General features: G+C 44.6%; 1 protein-coding gene across 2 annotated transcripts in view; it reads right to left on the bottom strand.

Moving 5' to 3' along the window:
- Window positions 1–2,913: 2,913 nt before the first annotated feature.
- Window positions 2,914–26,280, bottom strand: part of LOC140210735 (cadherin-5-like) — a 104,475-nt gene continuing 81,108 nt past the window's right edge. For both annotated transcript variants that reach the window (XM_072279967.1, XM_072279968.1), the window contains exons 10-12: window positions 25,373–25,481; window positions 17,063–17,311; window positions 2,914–7,539 (exon numbers count right to left, since the gene is read on the bottom strand). In XM_072279967.1, coding sequence (XP_072136068.1) covers window positions 7,052–7,539; window positions 17,063–17,311; window positions 25,373–25,481 — 846 coding nt within the window. In that variant the 3' untranslated portion in view covers window positions 2,914–7,051. The remainder of the gene's footprint in view (window positions 7,540–17,062; window positions 17,312–25,372; window positions 25,482–26,280) is intronic.

Raw genomic sequence — 26,280 nt, 5'->3', positions numbered from 1 at the left:
AGGATCCTGTCTGGATTAGAGAGGATGGGTTGAGCGAGCTAAGGCTTTTCTCTTTGGAGCAAAGGAGGATGAGAGGTGACTTGACAGAGGTGTGCAAGATGATAAGAGGCATAAATGGAGTAGACAGCCGAAGACTTTTACTGAGGATGGAAATAATTAATATGAAGGAGCATAACTTTAGGATGACTGGAGGAAAATATAGGAGGGGATGTCCGAGGTAGGTTTCACTTGCATTGAGAGTGGTGGGTGCATGGAATGTGCTGGAGTGGTGATAGAGGCAGATACATTAGGGACATTTGAGAGATTCTTAAATAAGCACGTGGATGATAGTAAAATGGAGGACTATGTGGGAGGGAAGGGTTAGTTTGATCTTGGAGTGGTTTAAAGTGTTGGAATAAAAATATGGGCCACAGCATCTGTACAGTGCTGTTTCATTCTATGTTGTGTAAACCCCTATTCTAAACCCAGGAGTCCTCGAATTCAACGCTGTCCTCAACGCATCTCTTCCTCTTCACACACGTCTGCCCTCACCCCATCCTCCTGTCACCCCACCAGGGATAGGGTTCCTCTTGTCCTCACTGACCACCCCGCCAGCTTCCCCATCCAGCACATAATTCCTTGTAACTTCTGCCACTTCCAGTGGGATCCCACCACCAAGCACGTCTCCCCCCCCACCCCACTTTCTGCTTTCCACAGGGATCGCTCCCTATGCAACTCCCTTGTCCATTTGTCCCTCCCCATTGATCTCCCTCCTGGCACTTATCCTTGCAAGTGGAACAACTGCTACACCTGTTCCTATACCTCCTCCCTCACTACCATTCAGGACCATAAACAGTCCTTCCAGGTGAGGTGACACTTCACCTGTGAGTCTGTTGGGGTTATCTACTGCATCTGGTTCTCCCAGTGTGGCCTCTTGTATGTCCGTGAGATCCATCATGGGTTGGGAGACTGTTTTGCTGAGCACCTACGTTCCGTCTGCCAGAAAAAGCTGGATCTCCCAGTGGCCACCCAGTTTAATTCCACTTTCCATTCTAATTCCGACATGTCAGTCCATGGCCTCCTCTCTGCTGTGGTAAGGCCACACACCGGTTGGAGGAACAACACTTTATATTCCGTCTGGGTAGCCTCCAACTACACCGATTTTGCAAACCTCCAGTAATGCCCTCCCCCTTCCTTTGCCATTCCCCTTTCCCTCTCTCACCTTATCTCCTTACTTGCCCATCGTCTTCCTCTGGTGCTCCTCCCCCTTTTCTTTCTTCCATGGCCTTCTGTTCTCTCCTACCAGATTCCCTTCTCCATCCCTGTACGTCTTTCACCAAACAACTTCCCGACTCTGTACTTCACCCCTGCCCCCCCAACCCCGGTTTCACCCATCACCTAGTTTCTTCCTCCCTCCCCCGCCACCTTCTAACCCGGACTCCTCATCTTTTCTTCTCCAGTCCTGATGAAGGGTCTCAGCCAGACACATTGACTGTATTCTTTTCGATAGAGGCTGCCTGGTCTGCTGAGCTCCTCCAGCATTTTGTGTGTTACTCGGATTTCCAGCATTTTCAGATTTTCTCCTTTTTGTCCTTTAGTTCTTGACACTTTTATTATGGGGGAAAGTTTGCTCTATTGTAAGGCAGGATATTGGCACAGATCAAGTTCCTACAGACAGAAATATGACAATCTACAGGTTGTGTGGTAATTTAATTTTATATTAGCTTATGTTTGTCCTATGTTGGTAGAATACTGTGCTGATTTTCATGGTATTTATACCCTGTCTGTGTATGCCCATGGCAACAATAACTTCGAATTGGTGCTGATATTAAATATGAGATCAATACTGGTCACAGAACCGACAGGATCTCTGCTATTTCTCAATCTCATCATGGTAACAGCTTCTACCTTGCTGTTACAAGAGTATTAAATGGTTCCCTAGCAAGACAAGAAGGACTCTTGACCTCATAATCTACCTTGTTATCATCTTGCACCTTACTGTTTACCTGCACAGCACTTTCTCTGTAGCGGTTGCACTTTATTCTGCATCCTGTTATTGTTTTACCTTGTTCTATATCAATGCACTGTGTAAAGATCTGATTTGTATGAACAATAAGGCTGATCAACACCTCCACCCGGTAACCCACCCCTCCACACCCCCAATCTCCACTACTTTATCAATTCCCATCAGAGTCTCCTTTTGTGCCTGGCATCACTTTATGGACATTCAATCAGTCTATGTATGTAATCTGCCTATGTATTAATATTTATTGTTAAAAAAATATTATTGTGTTCTTGTCGTGGCCGTTCCAGGGCAGCTCTCTCACCTCTGGTCCCCACCGGACTCTTAACTCTCACCTGTGGCTCCAAGTAGCTGTTGGAAGGGGACAGTGGCCACACCCCAGTACATAGCTTCGACACGTGGGCTAAACCAGGTGAGGGTAGCTGGTGGCCTCATATCCCAATGAGGTAACATGTCCTAGTGCATGTTCATCTCCAGTGGACTGGGTGGATGAGATCAACAGTAAAGTCCACCAGGAAGGTGATTTTGCAACACTCTGTGGAGAGCACAGAAGACATCACGGTCATCCACTGTAACCAAGAAAGACCCCAGTTTGTGATGCTTGTTCGTACCACTGGATTCAGATTTCTTAGGTTGAGGGAGTGGAACTGACTCAGTGCAATGGCTTTTACACTTTAAAAACTCTCCCACACAGGTCTCCTGGATACAACAGACAATCACCATGTATATAAGCTATCTTATTTATTTACTTTTATTTTTTGTTATTATTATTTCTGTTCTTTATCTTAATGTGTGTTTTTTGTGCTGCATCTGATCAAGGGTAACAATTATTTCATTCTCCTTTACACCTGTGTACTGGAAATTACATTAAAAAATCATGAATCTCTCTTGAATTTAGATTCAGTGCATCCTTTTTCACATTTAATTATTTTTATTGAAATTTACAAATAGTTATCAACAACTTTTTATTGAGGATTACTAGTTATGAACAAAGAACGTCTCAAAAACAAACCCTTTTCTACATCTACACTGGCCAGGTAGCAATCAAGCCCATTCAATATAAAATGTTAATAAAATTACTAAAAAAAAACACACTTGTTGGGAGGCATTGATGAGAAAATCCTGTTGTGCAAAGCTTCAGGGCTTTACTGAAATTACAATGAGTTTGCTCCCACGGATCAAAAAAAAGTTAGATAAGAATACTGCACAAAGACACCAAACTTTCACTACTATTCCAACACATTACTTTGAATACTAAAACACAAGACTTAAAAAAATTAGAATACATTGAAATCCAATGAGGAATGATTAAACCTGAGGGGTTTCATTGTTACAGAACTAAAAGGCCATGTAGAATGCACACCTTGGTTCTCCTGTAGGAGCGTCAATTAAAAATAATTTTTAGAAGATTAGCTTTATTTGTCACATGCAGATCAAAACATCGAAACATACAGTGAAATGTATCGTTTACATCAAATCACATCGGCGAGGACTGTACTGGGCGGCCTGCAAGTGTCGCCAAGTTTCTGGTGCCAACGTAACCTGTACATCTTTGGAATGTGGGAGGAAACTAGACCACCCCGAGGAGCATCATGTTGTCATGGGCAGAACGTACAAACTCCCTGTAGATGGGACTAAACCGCAGTCATTGGTGGTGTTATGAAAACGTTATGCTAACTGCTATACTACTGTGCTGCCCCTGTGACTGTGAGTTCCTGGAGATTTGCAACAGTGAGTGAACAAAATCCAGTCCCTACTGTGGCTAGCAATTCCTTGATCCTATGTCAATGCTGAGGCTTCTTATAATGTCAGTTAATTCATTCATATAAATTGTGTGGAGCCCAGTCTACATGTAAACCATGCAAGGAGCCCATCCCAGCTCTGCCTTAACTTGGATGCAGACTGGTTTTCCATAAACACAAGGGATTATGGAGTTGTTGGAAATCCAGACCATCACACACACACACAAAAGCTGAAGGAACTCAGCAGTTCAGGCAGCATCAATGGAGAGGAATAAACAGTTGTTGCTTTGGGCCAAGTCCTGATAAATCCATTTCCAATTTCAAACCATGCCTGCATTGATCAAGCACTCTCCGTGCAAATGGGTCCTCTCCTATCCTCACTGTAGTGAAGTTATTTTGGACCTTGGTCCCAGAGGAACTTTACTTTGCTTATCTGTACACATGTGTACGGTTGAATGAGAATAAACTTGAACTTGAGACGGTGAGACAAGATTTTAGAATAATATTGCATTGGAATAAATTTGTGACATCAGCTGGTTGTTGGCATTGATGACAGCACTGAGGTTTGAGAGATCTCAGCCATAAGATCAAGGATTTCTGATGAAGGGTCTCTGCCTGAAACATCAACGGTTTATTCCTCTTCCTGACCTGTTGAGTTCCTCTAGCATCTTTGTTAGTTATTTAGTGATATGATGCAGGATAGGCTCATCATGCTCTCTGAGGCACACTGCCCCAGCAAGCCCACAACTGTGATTAATACCAACCTAATCACAGGACACTTTACAATGACCAATTAACTTGCACAGTAGGTCTTTGGACTGTGGGAGGAAACTGAAGGACCCAGGGAAAATCCACACATTCCATGGTGAGGATACACAGAGAGTCCTTAAAGAATTGAACTCCGAACTCAGGAATGCCTTGAGCTGCAATAATGTTGAGCCAGCTGCTCCACCACTGCAGCGCTGTGTGTGTCAGTCTGGTTTTGTACAAATTTAGATCAGAGATAGAGGCCATTCGTGTATCATATTCTTACTGGAAGAAAGCAAGTCATCAGCAATAAAACAAACAGAACTTTGGAAAAACTCAGTAAGTCAAGTAGCATCTGTGGAGTTAAAGATGTAGGACTGCTATTTCCACTCAGTCCCGATGCAGGGTGTTCTAAAGGTCATGCCTCAAAAAGGGTAGCATCCATCATGAAGGGTTCCTACCATCCAGTACATGCCTTCTTATTGCTACCACAAAGGAGGAGGTAGATGAGCCTGAAGAGAAACACTCAATGTTTCAGGAACAGCTTCTTTCCCTCCGCAATCGGTTTCTGAATGGTCAATGAACATTTGTACACTACCTCACTTTTTTGCTCTCGTTTTGCACTACTTGTTTAATGCAGGGATGGTAGTGGGGAAAAGTTCCCACTACCTACTAAATCCTCCTAATAGTGTGCATCTCAAATAGCCTCTGACAACCAAATCCAGCTCCTGGCCTTCACGTGTGGCTTGGCCTCTGAGCCTGGTGGAATCATTTCTACTGACAGGAGAAGGGGTAAAGGGAGGCTACTGGTGCCTTAAACTCATTTGCTTTGGGCAGTTGGGGTCATCAACTGTGATTGGCAGCTCATTTAGGATAAGGAAAACTCTGATCTCAAACCTCTGCTGCCTTGCATGGGGAAGGCTTTGGGAGTAAATCCCAAGGAATAATCCAGAGCTCGAGTCCCTAAGGTCCCTACATCAAGTTCAATGCTGATTGGCAACTCCTGCAAAGATGCTGGTGCCAAACTGCATTGGTCTCTGCCATTCCTTTGGATTCATCAGCTGTGTGGAAAGAAGGGTAGCCTGCTATACGGGCAACAGCTTGTTCTTCATATTGTACTGCCCTGGCTTGTGTATCATGTAGACAGCTGAGATGCAAAATCCCTGGTCGACCCTGACCAATGGAGGATTATATATATATATATATATATATATATATATATATATATATAAAAATGTAATTGTAATTTTCCTTCTACAGATGCTGGCTGACCCAATGAGTTCTTCTAGTTCTTTGCCACCTCAGCATCTTTCATCTTCAAGCTAATTCTGCTCTGCAGCTCTTGTACAAGGCATGATATTATAATTCTCTTGACCTGATCCCACTCTAGTTCCAATCCCAGCTATGATTCCATGAGAGATTTGAATCTTTTCTGACAATAACAATGATATTTCCACCATCTGTGGTTGGAGATTAGCTCCGAGATCCAGGCGCTGAAATCTCCTAAGGCTCTCATGTATGGATCAGGTCGTCACCTTTGATTGAAAACTAGCTGTTGAAATCTCCCACGCAGCGGACAGATGGAGATAAGACTTAGGTCAGCTGTGATCCAAGTTTGAAAGACGGTGACCCCTTCCCTGACTTTGTTTCAATATATTGTTGTTGGGGGGTGTATTAAGGGTGTTGGGGGTCAAGGTGGGGTAGATAGAATGGGAATTATCAACTTTATTTTTTATTTATTTAGAGATGCACCACTGTGAGTTTCTGGGTGGTGGTGTTTGTTAAGCCGGAAGATACCCTTTTTGGCCCAACTTGTTGCACTGCCCAGCAACCCTAGCTAATCACAGGACAACTTTGCAATGACCAATTAACCTAATAACTGGAGCATCTATGGACAGTGGAAGAAACCAAGGGACCAGGAGGAAACCCACGTGTTCATAGGAAGAACGTACAAAATTCTTGCAGACGACGCTGGAATTGAACTCCAAACTCTGATGCCCTGAGCTGTGATAGCATTACGCCAGCCACTATGGTACCGTGGCGCCACTGGATTGACAAGGGTCCTTGGCATTGTCAGTGATCCCTCCCATCCGTCCAGCCATCTCTTTGACCTCCTACCATCAGACAGGAGGTAACATAGCATCAGAATAAGAACTGTTTGGATGGGAAACAGCTTCTTCCCCCAGGCCGTGAGACCACTGAACTCCCTGCCACCACCTGGGTCTCATCACGTATGAAGTGCCAGTCGTGTTACACTGTTTAACTAGTGTTATAAATGAATCTTATTATTTGTTAATCTAGTTTTGATAATATTATTTCATGTGTTGTTTGTGTGAGTTGTATTTACTGTGTTGTGCACCTTGGTCCAGAGGAATGTTGTTTCATTTGGCATATAGATTGAATGACAATAAACTTAAACTAATTGAGACTGAAACAATCAGACTGGCTGAGGGTGAGTGACCTCCCAAATGTGTGTATCTCCAGATGATCCAGTTGCTTTTGGTATCGATTTCTCCCACGATCCCATTTCCCCTCCCCCTTCCAACATGCTTCTCCTGCCTCAGTAACCCAGGCTGTCCCCGTCTGGGTCACACCCGTAGAGTTCGGCCAGCATTTGGAACCTGGGACCCCAGTCATTGAGGAAGTCATAGTCTTGCTCGGAGTCAGTGGAGGAGATGTCTAGGGAGCTTAGCGACTCAGCGACTGAGTCAGAGCCCTCATAGCCATAGATGTGGAGGGTGTCGTAGGGCAGACCGTCCCTGTCGCCGTCTGCCTCGTCCTTCTTCATCTGGACCACTGAGCCCATGTCGTCGCGGTTCTTCCTGAGCCGGGCGTACACCGGGGCACAGTCTCTCACCTCCAACGGCTGCCCCCCCTTTGTCCGGAGGGAGTTCAGCACAGTGATGTCGAAGCTGTTGGTGTCCATCTCTCCGCCACCCTCCTCGTCGTACTGCACCAGCTGCTCACGGATCTCGCCCGGTGCCTTCACCAAACCCGCAAAGGCACTCTTCTTATGTATCTTCTGACGCACGATCAGCAAGACCAGGGCTGGTGGGAAAAGAGAGAGAGGAAGGGTGTGAACTTGGGAAGGTGCAACCAAAAGAGGCAAACGTAATCATACATGCAAGAGATTCTGCAGATGCTGGAAATCCAAGCAACACACACACACACACACACACACACACACACACACACACACACACACACACACACACACACACACACTATGATGGAGGAACTCAGCCAGTCAGACAGCATCTATGGAGGGGAATAAACACTTGACATTTTGGGTCAAGACCCTTCATCAGGTTTCATGACGCTGAGCATCAGGTCTTGATGAAGGGTCCTGGCCTGAAATATCGTGCGTTTACTCACCTCTATAGATACTGCCTGACCTGTGTTCAACGTACAACAACTTGTTTCAACAACATCCTGTGCAAGAGGTTGAGTGAGTTAGAGCTTTTCGTTTTGGAATGAAGGAGCATCAGAGGTAACTTGATAGAGGTGTATAAAATGATAAGAGGCATAGATCGAGAGGACAGCCAGAGACATTTTCCAACAATGGAACTGGCCAATACAAGAGGGCATAAATTTATGACTGGAGAAACATATGGGGGGGATGTCAGGGGTAGTTTTCATTCACACAGGGTGGTGGTGTTTGGGACCTACTGCCAGGGCTTGTGGTAGAGGCAAATACGTACTTACTTTCTGCCTGTTCATGCTGTTGGCATTTAGGGCAACAGTGAAGATCATCCGTCTCTGTCTGCCCATACAGTTACACACAGATTTAGAAGGATTCTTCATTGTTGTAACACTTTCCTTTTGACCATTCAGGGTTGTCGGCCCTGAGCTAGAGGCAGATACATTAAGGTCATTTAGGAGACTGTTCTATGTTCCATAGTGTTCAGTTCTGGTGGCCTCATTATAGCACATACCGGTCGGAGGTGTAGTGGCAATCGCACCAGACTCAGACGTGAGTGGTCCTGAGTTCAAACCGGGCCAGCTCCTTGCACGCTTTCCATCTGTGCTGGGTTGAGCATCGAGCTAGCAACTCAGCCTTGTAAAAGACAGAGATTTGCTAAAGAAATGGCCAGGCTGCCACCCGATGTGTCCACAAGGCAGGGAGAGGAACAACAACATTACAGGGAAGAAATGGAGGCTTTAGAGAAGGTGCAGAAAAGATTTACCAGAATGCTGCCTAGACTTGAGAGCATGACTTATGAGGAGAGGTTGAGTGATAGGGCTTTTCTCTTTGGAGCAAAGGAAGATGAGAGGTGACTTGATAGTGGGGTATAAGATGGTAAGAGGTTTAGATGGAGTGGACAACCAATGCCTTTTCCCCAGGGTGGAAATAGCTAATACAATATAATATACTTTAAAAGTGATTGGAGTGAAGTTCGGGGGAGATATCAGAGGTAATTTTTGTATACAGACAGCAGTGGGTGCACGGAACCCTCTTGCCAGAGGAGGTACTAGAAGCAGATCTATTAGGGACATCTATGAGACTATTAGATAGATATAAGGATGAAAGAAATGGAGGGTTATGTGGGAGGGAAAGGTTAGATTGAACTTGGAGTCGATGAAAAGGTCATTATAACAGAATGGGCTGAAGAACCTGTACTCTGCTGTACTGTTCTGTGGAAGAGAAGATAGCAGGATGTCATTTTAGGGAGAAGAGAGGGGAGGAAATTCTTAGTGGGGTGAATTCCTAAACTCAGGGCCCAGGCTGGCCCTGGCTCAGACTGTGTTGGTTATTGACACAAATGGTGCACTTCACTGTGTGGTTCAATGTTTCGACGTATATGTGACAACTAAAGCTAATCTTCTTCTGTACTTCTCAGCATAATCAAAGACCCCACCCACCCTGGACATTCCCTCTTCTCCTGTTCCTCCATTTCCTCTTCAGGCAGAAGATACAGAAGCCTGAAAGCACACGTCACCAGACAAGGATGGCTGCTATCGAACCGTTATCAGACCCTTGAATGGACCTTTGTATGATAAGATGGACACTTGACCTCACAGTCTACTTCGTTACGATCTTTGACTTTATCGTTTGCCTGCACTGCACTTTTTCTGAATCTGTTACACTTCATTCTGCACTGTTATTGTTTTCCCTTGTTCTCTCTCAATGCTCTGTGCAATGATCTGATCTGTATGAACAGTATGCAAGACAAGCTTTTCACTGTATCTCAGCACCTGTGACAATAATAAACCAATTCCAATTCCATAAGAGACTGAGGGATGACCTTACAGAGGTGTATAAAATCATGAGGATCATAGATAAGGTGAATGGTCAGTTGTTTTTCAAGGATAGAAGAATCAACTGGGTGACGGGTTGAAGATACATCTCTACCTGTGCTCTTTCCTTTCACTAGCCTGCAGGTCACCCATGGGCAAGCTGTAGCACCTACTTAGCCGCCCTCCCCCAATCAGGGTTACATGAAGCCTGGGAGCAGGTGGTGGATGGTCGTGTGAGCAGCTAATGCATATCACAAGACCTGGTTATGTGATCACTGACACCAGGCAGACAATTTCTGAAGAGTATTGAGAATGGTTGGGGTTATCCATCTTATAAAAACATTGTCCTGAAGAAGACAATGGAAAATCACTTGTGTAGAAAAATTTGCCTTGTGTCAGTGGTCGCATAACCAGGATGTGATGTGCACCAGCTGCTCACACGAGCATCCACCACCTGGTCCCATGGCTTCAGGTGACCCTAATCCAGGATGGGAAGGCCAGGGACTAAGCAGGAGCTACACCTTGCTCAAGGGTGACATGCACTACTTCACTATATTGGCTCTATTTTTGCACTACTTGTTTAATTTCTTTGTCATTTATAATATTTTTAATGTATTACTCCATACTGGTGCTACAAAACAACAAATTTCACAACATATGTTAGTGATAATAAAACTGATTCAAATTTTGATTCAATCAATGAAGTCACATCTGGTCATCCAGCTCAGTTCATCCTTTGTCCTGGCCCTGGTCCTCAGTTTTCAAGGGTGAAGCCTCCACAGCCATGCTCTGTGTGAAGAAATCTCCCTTGAGCCCTGATTTGACACTCTTTTGAGTTGACAGAGGGTGCTGAGGGTGCCAGGTCTTGCTGTTAGTTGCAGGAAAGGTAGATGAAATTCTTACAAAAGCTTACACAATAAACTTGTACAAAGTTATGCATTATTGATAAATTTTAAATATTTTATAAATACAGATTAAATAATTTATCTCGATTTAGGTCACAGCTGGAGGACTGCAGCCAATTTTGTCAAGACCTTGGAAATAATGCAGAGTGCTCTAGTGGCAGGGTTGAGGGGTTTCAGTCAAGTGAAGAGTTTGTATCTGAACTCCATTGGTCAGTGAAGTTTATGGGGAGATTTAACACTGGTGTTCAGTTAACTGGGGGCTCCATTGGAGAATAAAAGCAGAAGTTGTTTCTACTCTCAAAGTTCAAAGTACATTTATCAAATTATGTATACAGTATATAAAATTATGATGGGTATAGATAGAGTGAATGCAAGCAGGCTTTTTCCACTGAGGCTAGGGGAGAAAAAAACCAGAGAGAAATGGGTTTAGGGTGAGGGGGGAAAAGTTTAAAGGGAACATTAGTGGGGGCTTCTTCACACAGAGAGTGGTGGGAGTGTGGAATGAGCTGCCAGATGAAGTGGTAAATGAGGGTTATTTTTTTAACATTTAAGATAAACTTGGACAGATACATGGATGGGAGGTGTATGGAGAGATATGGTCCGTGTGCAGGTCAGTGGGACTAGGCAGAAAAATGGTTTGGCACAGCCAAGAAGGGCCAAAAGGCCTGTTTCTGTGCTGTAATGTTCTATGGTTCTATACAACTTTGAGATTTGTCTCTTTGCAGGAAGCCAGAAGGCAAAGAAATTCAATAGAATCCATTAAGGAAAAACCCCACCCAACAAAGATTGCCAAACAACCAATTAATGAAAAAAGAACAAATTGTGAAAAGAATAATAAAGGTATACAAATAACAGATGGTCAGTTCAAAAAGGAATATGTGGGCACAAAGAGAAAACTTCCTTAACAGCGCTCCCTGTCACGGGCAGCATGGTCGCATGGCGGTTAGCGTCATGCCTAGCGCCAGCGATGGTGAGTGGGTTCAAGTCTTGCTGCTGTCTGTAAGAAGTTCTGTACATTCTTCCCGTGAATGCAAGGGTTTCCTCTGAGTGCTCCAGTTTCCTCCCATATTCCAAAGACATACAGATCAGAGTTCAGTAAGTTCTGGGCATGTTATGTTGCAAATGCTTGAAGCTGTCATTAAGGAAGAAATAACGAAACATTTAGAAAGGAGTGGTTCCATTAGACAGATGCAGCATGGATTCAGAAAGGGCAGGTCCGGTTTGACAAACTTATTGGAGTTTTTCGAGGACATAATGAGTGCAGTGGATAGAGGGGAACAGGTGGATGTCGTATACTTGGATTTCCAGAAGGCGTTCGATAAGGTGCCACACAAGAGACTTATAAATAAGATACGGATGCATAGAGTCAGAGGAAGTGTATTGGCATGGATAGTGGATTGGATAACCAATAGAAGGCAGAGAGTTGGTACAAATGGGTGTTTCTCCAGTTGGCAGTCAGTGGTGAGTGGGGTGCCGCAGGGGTCGGTGCTGGGCCCGCAGCTGTTACTGTTTACATTAATGATTTGGGAGAGGGGACTGAGTGTAGCGTAGCAAAATTTGCTGATGACACTAAACTGAGTGGAAGAGCAAATTGTATTGAGTATGTGGAGAGTCTGCAGAGGGATATAGATAGGTTAAGTGAGTGGGCCAAGGTCTGGCAGATGGAATTCAACTTTGGTAAATGAGAGATCACCCACTTTGGAAGGAATAATAGAAGAGCAGATTATTACTTAAATGGTGAAAGATTGAAGCATGCTGTTGTGCAGAGGGACTTGGGAGTGCTTGTGCATGAATCGCAAAAAGTTGGTTTGCAGGTGCAACAGGTTATTAAGAAGGCAAACGGAATGTTGGCCTTCATTGCTAGAGGGATTGAATTCAAGAGTAGGGAGGTCATGCTGCAACTATACAGGGTACTGGTGAGACCGCACCTGGAGTACTGTGTGCAGTTCTGGTCTCCATACTTGAGGAAGGATATACTGGCTTTGGAGGCAGTGCGGAGGAGGTTCACCAGGATGATTCCAGAGATGAAGGGGTTAATTTATGAGGCGAGATTGAGTTGTCTGGGACTATACTCTCTGGAATTCCGAAGAATGAGAGGGGATCTTATAGAAACATACAAAATTTTGAAAGGGATAGATAAGATAGAAGTAGGAAAGTTGTTTCCATTGGTAGGTGAGACTAGAACTAGGGGAAATTGCCTGAAGATTCAGGGGAGGAGATTTAGGATGGAGATGAAGAGGAACTGTTTTCCCCAGAGAGTGGTGAATCTGTGGAATTCTCTGCCCAGGGAAGCAGTTGAGGCTTCTTCACTAAATATATTTAAGATACAGTTAGATAGATTTTTCCATAGTAGGGGAATAAAGGGTTATGCGGAAAAGGCAGGTAGATGGAGCTGAGTTACGGACAGATCAGCCATGACCTTATTGAATGGCGGGGCAGGCTCGATGGGCCGGATGGCCTACTCCTGCTCCTATTTCTTATGTTCTTATGTTGGTGCTGGAAGTGTGGTGACACTTGCGGGCTGCCCCCAGCACAATCTATGATTGTGTTGGTCATTGATGGAAGCATTTCACTGTATGTTTCAATGTTTCGATGCACATGTGACAAATAAAACTAATCTTCATCTTAATCTTTTTTTTTTGGCGTGTACCTGTGTGCATGCGCATCTGTGCATGTGCGTCTGTGTGTGCGTGCGTCCATGATGATGTCTTTTTCATGGCTTTTACAAGGCGCGGAGCGAGAGAGAGACTGTGTGGCGTGCCACTCCTCACACAGACATTTTCGCAGTATTTTCCCTTTTATTTTACGAGGTCGAGTTGCGATCTCGACACTCAACCTGGCATGGATGGAAAGCGTACTCAGGAGCGGCCCTGACTGGTTTTGAACCCGGGAACCTCCGCTCCCGGGTCCGGCACCGATGTCACTGCGCCACCAGCCGGCCCAATCTTCATCTTAATCTGGTGAATTTAATTGTACGGTGGGAGAAGCAACTGGTCTGTTCATATTACAGTGTTGTCTTCATGTTGAAAACTACAATTTGTCCTTTTATAATCTTGAACTATGTAAACAGAACACTCATGTTCATTTCCAGAGGGACAGAAATAAAAAGGAGTTTATCTCTATTAAAAAGGAATTTTCTAGTTAGACCTGCTTGCTCTTTGAACAATTCAAGAATGATAGAACCTGTATCTGTGGACAGGATGCTACAGTAATTACAGCTCACAGCCCCGGTCCCTGGTGACCTGGGTTCGATGTTGACCTCGGGCACTGTAAGTGTGGAATTTGTATGTTCACCCTGTGACCACACAGCCTTCATTTGGGTGCTCTGGTTTTCCGCTCCATTCCTTATACCAGTGCTGAAAGGCTAATTGCCTGCTACAAGTTAAACTTTAGCGTAATTGTTGTCACATGTCAGAGAGTCATAGAACAGTACTGCACAGAAGGAGGACCTTCGGCCTATCTAGTCCATGCTGACCTGTCTGCCTAGTCCCAACCATTTGCACCCAGACAATGTCACTTCATACCTCTCCTATCCAGATACGCATCCAAACTTCTCTTAAATGTTTCAAACGAACCCGAAGCTGCTAGTTCTGCTGGCAGCTTGTTCCACACTCTCACCACCATCTGAGTGAAGAAGTTCCTCCTTAGATTCCGCTTAAACATTTCATCTTTCACTCTTAACCCATGACCTCTAGCTCTAGTCTCACCAAACCTCAGTGGACAAACCTTTCTTGCATTTACCCTATCTATACCCCTCATAATTTTGTATACCTCCATCAAATCTCCTGTCACTCTCCTACGCTCCAGGGAATGAAGTCCTAACCGATTCAATCTTTCCCAATAACTCAGGTCCTCAAGTCCCAGCAACATGCTTGTAAATTTTCTCTGTACTCTTTCAATCTTATTGATATCTTTCCTCAAGGTAGGTGACCAAAACAGCATGCAATACTCCAAAATAGGCCTTACCAACATTTTATAGAACTTCAACATAACAGCCCATCTCCTGCACTCAATACTTTGATTTATTAAGGCCAATGTGCCAAAAGCTTTCTTTACAACCCTACCTACCTGTGATACCACTTTCAATGAATTATGGACCTGTATTACCAGATCTGCACTCCTCAGTGCCCTACCCTGGTTGGTTCTACTGAACTGCAACACCTCACACTTGTCTGCATTAAATTCCATCTGCTATTTTTCAGTCCATTTTTCCAGCTGGTTCAGATGCTGCTGCAAGCTCTGATAGTTTTTCTCGCTGTCCACTACATCCCCGCTCTTGGTGTTAACTGCAAATTTGCTGATCCGTTTAACTACATTATCATCCAGATCGTTGATATAGATGACAAACAACAATGAACCCAGCACTGATCCCTGTGGCACACCACTAGTCACAGGCCTCCAGTCGGAGAGGCAATCCTCTACTACCACTCTCTGGCTTCTCCCACAAAGCCAGTGTCTAATCCAATCTACTACATCATCTTAAATAGCAAGCAACTGAACCTTCTTAACCAACCTCCCATTTGGGACCTTGTCAAATGTCTTACTAAGTCCATGAAGACAACATCCACTGCCTTGCTTTCATCAACTTTCCTGGTAACTTCCTTGAAAACTCTATAAGACTGGTTTGACATGACCTATCATGCACGAAGCCATGCTGACTATCCTTAATCAGTCCATGTCTATCCAAATATTTATATATCTGGTCCCTTAGAATACCTTCCAATTACATTCCCACTGCTGACGTCAGACTCGTCGACCTACAATTTCCTGGCTTATTCTTAGAGCTTTTCTTAACCAATAGATCAACATCAGCTATCCTCCAGTCCTCAGGCGCCTCTCCTGTCAGTAAGGATGATTTAAATATCTCTGCTGGGCCCCTACAATTTCTGCACTTGCCTCTGCAGTGCCCGAGGGAACACCTTGTCAGGCCCTGGGGATTTATCCACCCGTATTTGCCACAAGACAGCAAACACCTCCTCCCCTGTAATCCGTACAGGGGTCTACGACCTTGCTGCTGCTTTGCCTCACTTCTGTAGAAACTATGTCTGTCTCCTGAGTAAATACAGATGCGAAAAATCCATTTAAGATCGCCCCCAAAATCTCTTTTGGCTTCACTCATAGCTAACTGTTCTGATCTTCCAGAATCAGAATTAAGATTAATATCATTGGCATATGTTGTGAAACAGCAGCAGAACAACGAATATTTAATCAGCTAATCATGTGGCAGCAACTCAATGCATAAAAGCATGCAGACATGGTCAAGAATGGGGAAGTAATGTGTTCTAAGTGACTTTGACTGTGAAATGATTGTTGGTGCCAGACCGGGTGGTTTGGGTATCTCAGAAACTGTTGTTCCCCTGGGGTTTTCAGGCACAACAGTCTCAAGAGCTTGTAGAGAATGGTGCGAAAAACAAAAAAAAACATCCAGTGAGTGACAGTTCCGTGGACAAAAGTATCTTGTTAATGAGAGAGCCAGAGAACGGCAAGACTGGCTCAAGCTGACAGGAAGGCGACAGTTACAACAGTGGTGTGCAGAAGGGCATCTCTGGATTCACAACACATCACACCAGCAGAAGACCACACCGGGTTCCACTCCCCGACCTGATAAAGTGGCCACTGAGTGTATATTAATCTGAATTGGATGAGGAGGTGGGCTTCAGATAGGTCTGCAGTCCACGTCACTGGACACATTTAGTAAGTTAACCAACATTCATCTGCATACTTTGCATTAGACAAAAAATGAGGCTGAGAATATTATAATGGGAGATATCAAATGAAGGAAAGAAACACCCTTGTAAAAATTCACGGGTATGCACCTGGGCAAATGCTCATGAAATATGGATTGTTTTGTCTTCTTTTAGCCCCCTGATTTCTTCCTTAGGTGTTCTCTTGCATTTCCTCGTTTGCTCCTATCTGCCTAAAACCTGCAATGCAGAGACCTTTCTTCCTAATCAGGGCCGCAATATTTCTTGAAAATGGAAGTCTGCAAACCGGTAATCTTTACTTTTTATTCTGACAGGCACATTCAAGCTTTGTATTCTCAAAATTTCACTTACCAAGTACACCTTTGCCAGAAGTACAGCCTGTCCCAATCCATACCGTCAATAATTGGCCTTTCTCCAATGTTCTTAGTATTAATTGTTTTTTTTGTTTTTGTGCAGGCTGTCTTCCTTTGAATATTAATTGTCTGTCCATTTTTGTTTGTGTGTTTTTCATTGATTGTATTGTATTTCTTTGCACTAGTGTGAATATCCACAAGACACTGAATCTATATGGTGATGTGTATGTACTTCGATAATGAATTTACTTCTGAACTTTTTTTCATCTTTCCTGTAGGTAGGTGACTGAAACTGTACACAAGGTTAGAGAAAAGATGGAGAGTGTCAACATGGAAACACAAAGAGGGTTTACTGCTTGGAATGACTCACCTGCAGTAGCGATGATACAGAGAAATATTATCAGCAAGATGGTGACGGTAATCTTCGAGACGAGGGGGTTGGGGTTGTCGCAATTGATTGGGTTCCGGTCTTTGTCACAGGGACACACTCTAATTCTTAGAGTGGCATTGCTGCTCATGTTTGGTGATCCATTGTCGGAAACAATGACGGGGATGAAGTACTTTTGAACCTCATTTCGATCGAAGCCTGCCTGGTTCACGGTGATGTTGGCAGTGTGATCTGGAGGGCAACAGAGAGAAAATAATGAATGTAGGTTTGTTTTAAAAAAATTGGATGTAGACTTCTAAAAGGGCCACCATCTTGCTGTGGTGTTTGGAGGCTTGCATGCTTCAATGACCTGGAGAGCTATGTTGGCTGGAGTCAGAGCCTTGTACTTTGGCGCTTGGTCAGATCATCCATGCCAGACAGCTCGAAGGTTAGAGGCCAGTAAGAGTGGTCCACGGGTCCTCAAGGTTCAGAGGTTCAGCTCAGGGCTCACACCCCCTGAATGGTCAAAAAACAGTGGTTATGGAAACAGCAGTGAAGAATCCTTCTACACAGGCAGAGATGGAGAACCTTCACTGGTGCCCTAACCATCAGCAGCGTAACAGGAAGTAAATAAATGTTGAACATAGAACAGTCCAGACAGAACAGGCCATTCAGTTCACAATGTTGTGCTGATCTTTTAACCTACTCTCAGATCAATCTAAGCCTTCCTTCCTACATAATCCCCCATTTTTCTGTCACCCATGTGCTATCAGAATCTCTTAAATGACTCTAATGTATTTGCTTCTACCACCTCCCCTGGCAGGACTGTCCACTCACCCATCAATCTATGTGTAAAGGACATACCTCTGACAAACTTCCCTGTACTTTCCTCCGGTCACTTTAAAATGATACCCCCTTGTATTAGCTATTTCTGTCCTGGGAAGTCCACTCTATTGATATCTCTTATCACCTTGTACACCTCTGTCAAATCACCTCACATACTCCATCATTCCAAAGAGAAAATCCCTAGCTCGCACAACATTCCTCATAAGACTTGCTCTCTAATCCAGTCAGTGTCCTTGTAAATCTCTTCTACACACTCTCTGAAACTTGCACATCCTTCCTCTAATGAGATGACCAGAACTGAACACAATATTCCCAGTGTGGTCTAACCAGAGTTTTACCTTGCGACACTGTCTCACAGCTCTTGAACTCAATCCCCTGACTAATGCTATATGCTTTCTTCACAACCCTATCAACTTGCACAGCAAATTTGAGGGATAAGACCATAAGACCATCAAGGTATAAGAGCAGAATTAGGCCATTTGGCCCATCAAGTCTGCTGTGCCATTTCATCATGGCTGATTCATTACTCCTCCCTGTCTCCTGCCTTCTCCCAACACCCCTTCATGCCCTGACCAATCAAGAATCTATCAACCACGGTCTTAAATATACATAAAGCCTTAGTCTCCACAACTGCCTGTGGCAAAGAATTCCACAGATTCACCACTCTCTAGCTAAAGAAATTCCTTCTCATCTCTGTTCTAAAAGTACACTATTCTGAGGTTGTTTTCTCTAGCCTTAGACTCTCCCACCATAGGATACATCCTCTCCACATCCACTCTGTCAAGGCCTTTCACCATTTGATAAGTTTCAATGAGGTCACCCCTCGTCTCTCTGAATTCCAGTGAATACAGGCCCAGAGCCATCAGGTGCTCTTTATATGATAAGTCATTCAATCCCGGAACAAAATGGACATGGACCCCAAAATCCTGTTCCTCCACACTGCCAAGAAAACGGCCATTAACCCTATATTTTGCCTTCAAATTTGACCTTCCAAAATGAACCACTTCACACTTTTCCAGTTTACCCTGTTACATGTTCGGGCTTTCTCATGGATGGCGCTGAATAATAATCAGGTTGTTGTTCTCACACTGAGCTAGGAACGCCGAACATAGAAGACATTGTGGGCTGCAGGCTCTGTCCTTTGTGATCAAGATGCTAAATTGAACTAATCCCATCTACCCGTTCATGGTCCATATCCCGCCATTCTCTGCCTCCCCATGTGTCTGTCTAAATGTGCTGCTTCCATCACCTCTCCTGGCAGCACATTCCAAACACCCTCCACTCTCTGTGTAAATATCTTTCCTCATAAATCTCCCCTCTCACCTTAAGGCTGTCATAGAATCATACAGTGCTACAGCTGAGAAACAGGCCCATCCATTCCATGCAAACTGTTATTCTGCCTGGTTGCAAGGACTTGCCCACGGACCGCAGCCTTCCATACCACTCCCGTCCATGTACCTATCCAAACTTCCTTTAAACCTGCATCCACCAGTTCTGCTGACAGCTCGCTCCACACCCGACCAGCCTCTGTGTGACAACGTTTCCCCTCAGACTCAGAACCGGGTTTAATATCACTGGCATATGTTGTGAAATTTGTTGTTTTACGGCAGCAGTACATTGTAATTCGTCATAATAAAAACTGCAAATTACAGTATGTATCTCTCTTTTTAAAAAGGTAGATTAACTAAGTAGTGCAAAAAGAGAAAAAATGTCCATTCAGAAATCTGATGGCAGAGTGGAAGAAGCTGTTCCTGATTCGCTGAGTGTGTGACCTTTTCACCCTTAATCTATGATCTCTAGTTCTAAACTCACCCAACCTGTACTATGCCCTCTAATATCTATATCCTCACCCTGAGAAAAAGACACTATCTGTGCCTCTTATAATGTATATACCTCAGTCTGGTCTCCCTTCAGCCTTGGATGCTCCAGGGAAAACATTTCAGATTTGTCCAATCTCTCTTTATAGGTGACGCTCTCTAATCCAAGCAACATTCTGCCACACTCTCTTCAAAGTTTCCACATCCTTCCTGTAACAGGGTGACCAAGAACTGCACACAATACTCCCGGTGTGGCCTAACCAAAGTTTTCGATGGCTGCAACGTGATTTCCAGGCTTTTAGCAGTAGCATCACAGTTAGCGCAATGCTACGCAGTGCCACCGACGCAAGCTCAATCCCCACCGTTGTCTGCAAGGAATTTGTACGTTCTCCCCATGACCGTGTGGGTTTCCTTCGGGTGCACCGGTTTCCTCCCACAGTCTGAAGACGTACCGGTTAGTACGTTGTGGGCACGCTGCGTTGGCGCCACAAGAAAGGAGACGCTTGTGGGCTGCCCCCAGCGCTTCATCAGACTGTGTTGGTTGTTGACCCAAACAATACATTTCACAGATTTTTCGATAGACATGTGACAAATAAAGCTAATATTTAATATAATCTTTAATTGAAGCCTAATCAAAGCTTTATACAACTGAAACATGATTTCCCAACTTTTATACTCTATAATCGATGAAAGCAAGAATATTGTATGCCTTCTTTATCAGCTTATTACAACGTGAGGGGTGTATGGGGTGTCAGGGAGGGGTAGCATATCTGGTGGGGGAACATGTCGCGTCCTTTTCAGGGTGGTTTGTCCACCTTTGGTCCCTATCCGACACTCAGCTCTCACCTGTGGCTCCCTGTAGCTGTTTGCATGCGACAGCAGCCACACCCCGGGCAATGGCTTTGACAAGCCGGCTAAACCAGGTGAGGGTAGCTGATGGGTCTCAAACCCTCAGTGAGATGGGGAGTTGTCTATCCCAGAATGTGAAGACAGACTCCGGCAGATTGAGCGGACGAGACCAATGGAAGGTCCAACGGTCAAGAAGGCGGTCTCTGCAAGCGTTGTGGAACGTGTAGAGCAGGACGAGACACAGAAGACGTCCTGATCATCCACTGCGCCTAGTCCCATCTCCAGCCGTCTCAACTCTGTCTTGTCACTGGATCCAGATGGGAATTGGGAAGAGAGTGAGGCTGACGCAATGCAACTCCCCCTCACCAAAATCAAAATCCAAATCAAGCGCTGGTCTTGACACCATCATAATGATGTCGAGGACTTATCGACATCGACGATGGACGAACAATAAAAACATTCCAATGTGATCTGAGCAGGGATAATCAGAACAGAACTACTTCCAGGGCGCCTTGAGGTGACTGGTGTGGCAGCAGAACTCTCAATGGATATGATTAAATATTCTCATTTAAGCCTGATACAGCTAAAAAAGCACAACTGCTTCCAAGGTCAGTACAGTTAACAACAATGTCTTAATGTGTTTAAATGAACTATTGCTGCTTAAAACTGACGGAAACAATGCTGATTGGGGATGTATTCATCCGCGTAGGGTTCCACGCAGGGAGCGTGGTTGCAGGTCAGGGATACAAGTGCGTTTAAGGAAACGGGGTTTTAAACTCCCAATACCGACTATCTTGCTGGCAAACGTACAGTCTCTGGTGAATAAAATCGATGATCTCAGAGCTAGGGTACTGAATCAGAGGGACATTAGGACCACGTGTGTCCCACATCAAAGTTGCTGGTGAACGCAGCAGGTCAGGCAGCATCTCTAGGAAGAGGTGCAGTCGACGTTTCAGGCCGAGACCCTTCGTCAGGACTAACTGAAGGAAGAGTTAGTAAGAGATTTGAAAGTGGGAGGAGGAGGGGAGGATCCAAAATGATAGGAGAAGACAGGAGGGGGAGGGATGGAGCCAAGAGCTGGACAGGTGATTGGCAAAAGGGATACGAGAGGATCATGGGACAGGAGGTCTGGGAAGAAAGACAAGGGGGGGGGACCCAGAGGATGGGCAAGGGGTATAGTCAGAGGGACAGAGGGAGAAAAGGAGAGTGAGAGAAAGAATGTGTGTATAAAATTAAATAACAGATGGGGTACAAGTGGGAGGTGGGGCATTAGCAGAAGTTAGAGAAGTCGATGTTCATGCCATCAGGTTGGAGGCTACCCAGACGGAATATAAGGTGTTGTTCCTCCAACCTGAGTGTGGCTTCATCTTTACAGTAGAGGAGGCCGTGGATAGACATGTCAGAATGGGAATGGGATGTGGAATTAAAATGTGTGGCCATTGGGAGATCCTGCTTTCTCTGGCGGACAGAGTGTAGGTGTTCGGCAAAGCGGTCTCCCAGTCTGCGTTGGGTCTCGCCAATATATAGAAGACCACATCGGGAGCACCGGATGCAGTATATCACCCCAGCCAACTCACAGGTGAAGTGTTGCCTCACCTGGAAGGACTGTCTGGGGCCCTGAATGGTGGTAAGGGAGGAAGTGTAAGGGCATGTGTAGCACTTGTTCCTGTTGACCACGTGTGTCCTTTGTTTCATGGAATCCTGGTTAACTCCTTCCATACTGCACACCCTCACTTCGGGAAGTCTGATTACCTGGCTGTACTTCTACTCCCTGAGTACAGGCAGAGACTGAAGACTGCAGCACCAGCAGTGAGGACCAAGAAGGTATGGACAAGGGAAGCACAGGCGTGCCTACAGGACTACTTTGCATCGGTGGACTGGACTGTATTCAGGGATTCATCTTCGAACCTGGATGAGTATGCTGCAGTTGTTACTGACTTCATTAAAACCTGTGTGGATGAGTGTGTACCTACAAAGACTTACTGTACATTCCCAAACCAAAATCTGTTCATAACCCAGGAGGTACATCGTCTGCTGAAGGCTTGGTCTGTGGCATTCAAGTCTGGCAACCCAGGTCTGTACCAGAACACCAGGTATGATTTGCAGAGGGCTATTTCAAGGGTGAAGAGACAATTTTGAATGAGGTTGGAGGCAACATCGGATGCACGGCAACTCTGGCAAGACATTACTTCTTACACAGTGAAACCCAATAGCATGAATGATGCTTCACTACCAGATGAGCTCAATGCCTTCTTTGCCCACTTTGAAAGGGAGAACACAACTACAGCTGTGAAGATCCCTGCTGCACCTGATGACCCTGTGAGCTCTGTCTCAGAGGCCGATGTTAGGCTCTCTTTAAAGAGAGTGAACCCTCACAAGGTAGAAGGTCCCAATGGAGTACCTAGTAAGGCTCTGAAAACCTGTGCCAACCAACTAGCGGGAGTATTCAAGGATATTTTCAACCTCTCACTGCTACAGGTGGAAGTTCCCACTTGCATTAAAAAGGCAACAATTATATCAGTGCCTAAGAAGAGTAATGTGAGCTGCCTTAATGACTATCGCCCAATAGCACTCACATCTACAGTGACAAAATGCTTTGAGAGGTTGGTCATGACTAGACTGAACTCCTGCCTCAGCAAAGACCTGGACCCATTGCAATTTGCCTATAGCCACAATAGGTCAATGGCAGACGCAGCTCACTGGCTCTCGCCCTGGCTTTAGACCATCTGGGCTATAGCTCAGCATTTAATACCATCATTCCTACAATCCTGATTGAGAAGTTGCAGAACCTGGGCCTCTGTACCTCCCTCTGCAATGGCATCCTCAGCTTCCTAATCGGAAGACCACAATCTGTGCGCATTGGTGATAACATATCATCCTCACTGATGATCAACACTGGTGCACCTCAGGGGTGTGTGCTTAGCCCACTGCTCTACTCTGTGTATATACACATGACTGTGTGGTTAGGCATAGCTCAAATATCATCTATAAATTTGCTGACTATACTACCATTGTTGGTAGAATCTCAGGTGGTGACGAGAGGACATACAGGAGTGAGATAATGGTGGAGTGGTGCTGCAGCAACAACCTGGCACTCAGTGTCAGTAAGACGAAAGAGCTGATTGTGGACTTCAGGAAGGGTAAGATGAAGGAACACATGCCAATCCTCATAGAGGGATCAGAAGTGGAGGGAGTGAGCAGTTTGAAGTTCCTGTGGTGTCAAGATCTCTGAGGATCTAACCTGGTTCCAACATATCAATTCAGTTATAAAGCAGGCAAGGCAGCGACTATACTTCATTTAGAGTTTGAAGAGATTTGGTATGTCAACAAATACACTCAAAAACTTCTATAGATGTACTGTGGAGAGCATTCTGACAGGCTTCTGCTATGTTGTGGGGGGGGGGGGGGCTACTGCACAGGACAAAAAGAAGCTGCAAAGGGCTGTAAATTTAGTTGGCTCCATCTTGGGTACTAGCCTACAAAGTACCCAGGACATCTGCAGAGAGTGGTGTCTCAGAAAGACAGCGATTATTTTAAAGAACCTGCAACACCCAGGGCATGCCCTTTTCACACTGTAACTATTAGGTAGGAGGTACAGAAGCTTGAAGGCACACACTCAACAATTCAGAAACAGCTTCTTCCCCTTTGCTATCCGATTGCTAAATGGGCATTGAATCCTTGGACACTACTTCACTTTTTAAATATATATTATTTCTGGTTTTTTGCACGATTTTTAATCTTTTCAATATAATTGATTTACTTATTTATTTATTATTATTTTTCTTCTTCTATATTATGTATTGCATTGTGCTGCTGCTGCTAAGTTAACAAATTTCACGACACATGCCGGTGATAATAAACCTGATTCTGATTCTGATTCTGATCCAGGTCTGTGAATAATACAGAGATGTGTCAGGGACTGTGATTGGAGAGACCGTGAGCTGGGAACTGTGACGGGAACAGGGATGAGTCAGGGACTATGATTGGAGAGAGGATGAGCTTGGAACTGTGACTGGAGTAGAGATGAGACAGGGACTATGATTGGAGAGAGAATGAGTTGGGGACCATGGCTGGACCAGAGATGAGTCAGAGATTGTGATTGGAGAGAGGATGATGAGGCATTGATCATGTGGATCGCCAGAGGTTAATTTCCCAGGGCTAAAATGGCTAACGTGAGGGGGCATAGTTTTAAAGTGCTTGGAAATAGGTACAAGGGAGATGTCAGAGGTAAGTTTTTCACACAGGGAGTGGTGGGTGTGTGGAATGCACTGCCAGCAACAGTGGTGGAGGTGGATATAATAGAGTCTTTCAAGAGACTCTTAGGTAGGTATATGGAGCCTAGAAAAATAGAGGGCTATGTGGTAGGGAAATTCGAGGCAGTTTCTAGAGTAGGTTGCATGGTTGGCACAACATTGTGGGCTGAATGGCCTGTAATGTGCTGTAGATTTCTGTGATTCCATAAAGGCAATGTTCCAGCAACTCCCTTTTAATTACACAGGTATCCTTCCTAGCACTTCCCTATGGCATCTACTTATCAGGTCTTTCCCCATCAGAGATATTCCTTTGCTGTTTGCACCCCTCCTCCAATTTCTCTGCTTTTGAAAACCAGCATTTTCTCACTTTCGCAGTTCTGATGAAGGTCCCACACCTGAAAAGTTACTGCCGTTGTAGCTGCTGCATGGCCCACTGAGCGTTTCCAGAATCGTCTGCTTTTGTTTCCGGCCACCGTGGACCAGGATTACACAGCATCAAACAATCATATCCCATAGTTTGATCTCAGTTCCCGGAGTAATCTACTCACCGCCATTGTTTTTCACAGAGAAGTTGCTGACCTTCAGTGGAATACTGAAGGAGAATTTACCATCTGGTGCCATTTCATCCTTATCAACAGCAGAGATAATTTGGATTACCTGAAAATCAAATTGCAATGTTAGATCCACTCAGGTGTGGCATGTTTTAATATAATACTGACAGCTTCTATTCAGAGACTTGTGGTGGACTGTTAAGTAATGTACAAGAAATAGTTCAATCAGTGACTCTGTATGTGTGAGCTGAGATTTCCAGAAATAAATTTTCAGTAGTATGTAATGTATAACAGGTTCCCAGAAATATACATTCTGCAACCTCTGGGGCTTTCCTCTTTGGAATGAAGGAGGATGAGCAGTGACTTGATATTTCAAAAGTTCAAAGTAAATAAAATACGTACACACTCAGAGTCCACTGTATTATGTAGAACTGCTCATTAATGCAAATATCAGCCAATCATGTGGCAGCAACTCAATGCATAAAAACATGCCGACATGGTCAAGAGGTTCAGTTGTTGTTCAGACTGAACGACAGAACAGGGAAGAATTCTAACCTAAGTGACTTTGACCGAGTCAGTCAAATCAGTCAAGGTGGCTTATACTCAGTAAATCCAAGAAATGTAATAGAATCAACAAAAGACCACACCCATCAGTACAAACAACCAATATGCAAAGGACAATAAACAAATTCAAATACAAAAGAGAAAAATAAATAAATACATGATATGAAAGGTCCTTGAAAGTGAGTCTATAGGTTGTGGGAACAGTTCAGTGTTGAGGTGAGTGATGTTGAGTGAAATTATCCTCTCTGATTTAAGAACCTGATGGCTGAGGGTTAACAGCTGTTCCTGAATCTGACAGAGGGTCATGAGGGTCCTGTACCTTCTTCCTGATGCCAGCAGCA

Source organism: Mobula birostris, chromosome 15, assembly GCF_030028105.1.
Source record: "Mobula birostris isolate sMobBir1 chromosome 15, sMobBir1.hap1, whole genome shotgun sequence".
Taxonomy (NCBI): Eukaryota; Metazoa; Chordata; class Chondrichthyes; order Myliobatiformes; family Myliobatidae; genus Mobula; species Mobula birostris.
The sequence above is the reverse complement of the archived record's forward strand: the minus strand, read 5'-3'. Positions and strand labels throughout refer to the sequence as shown.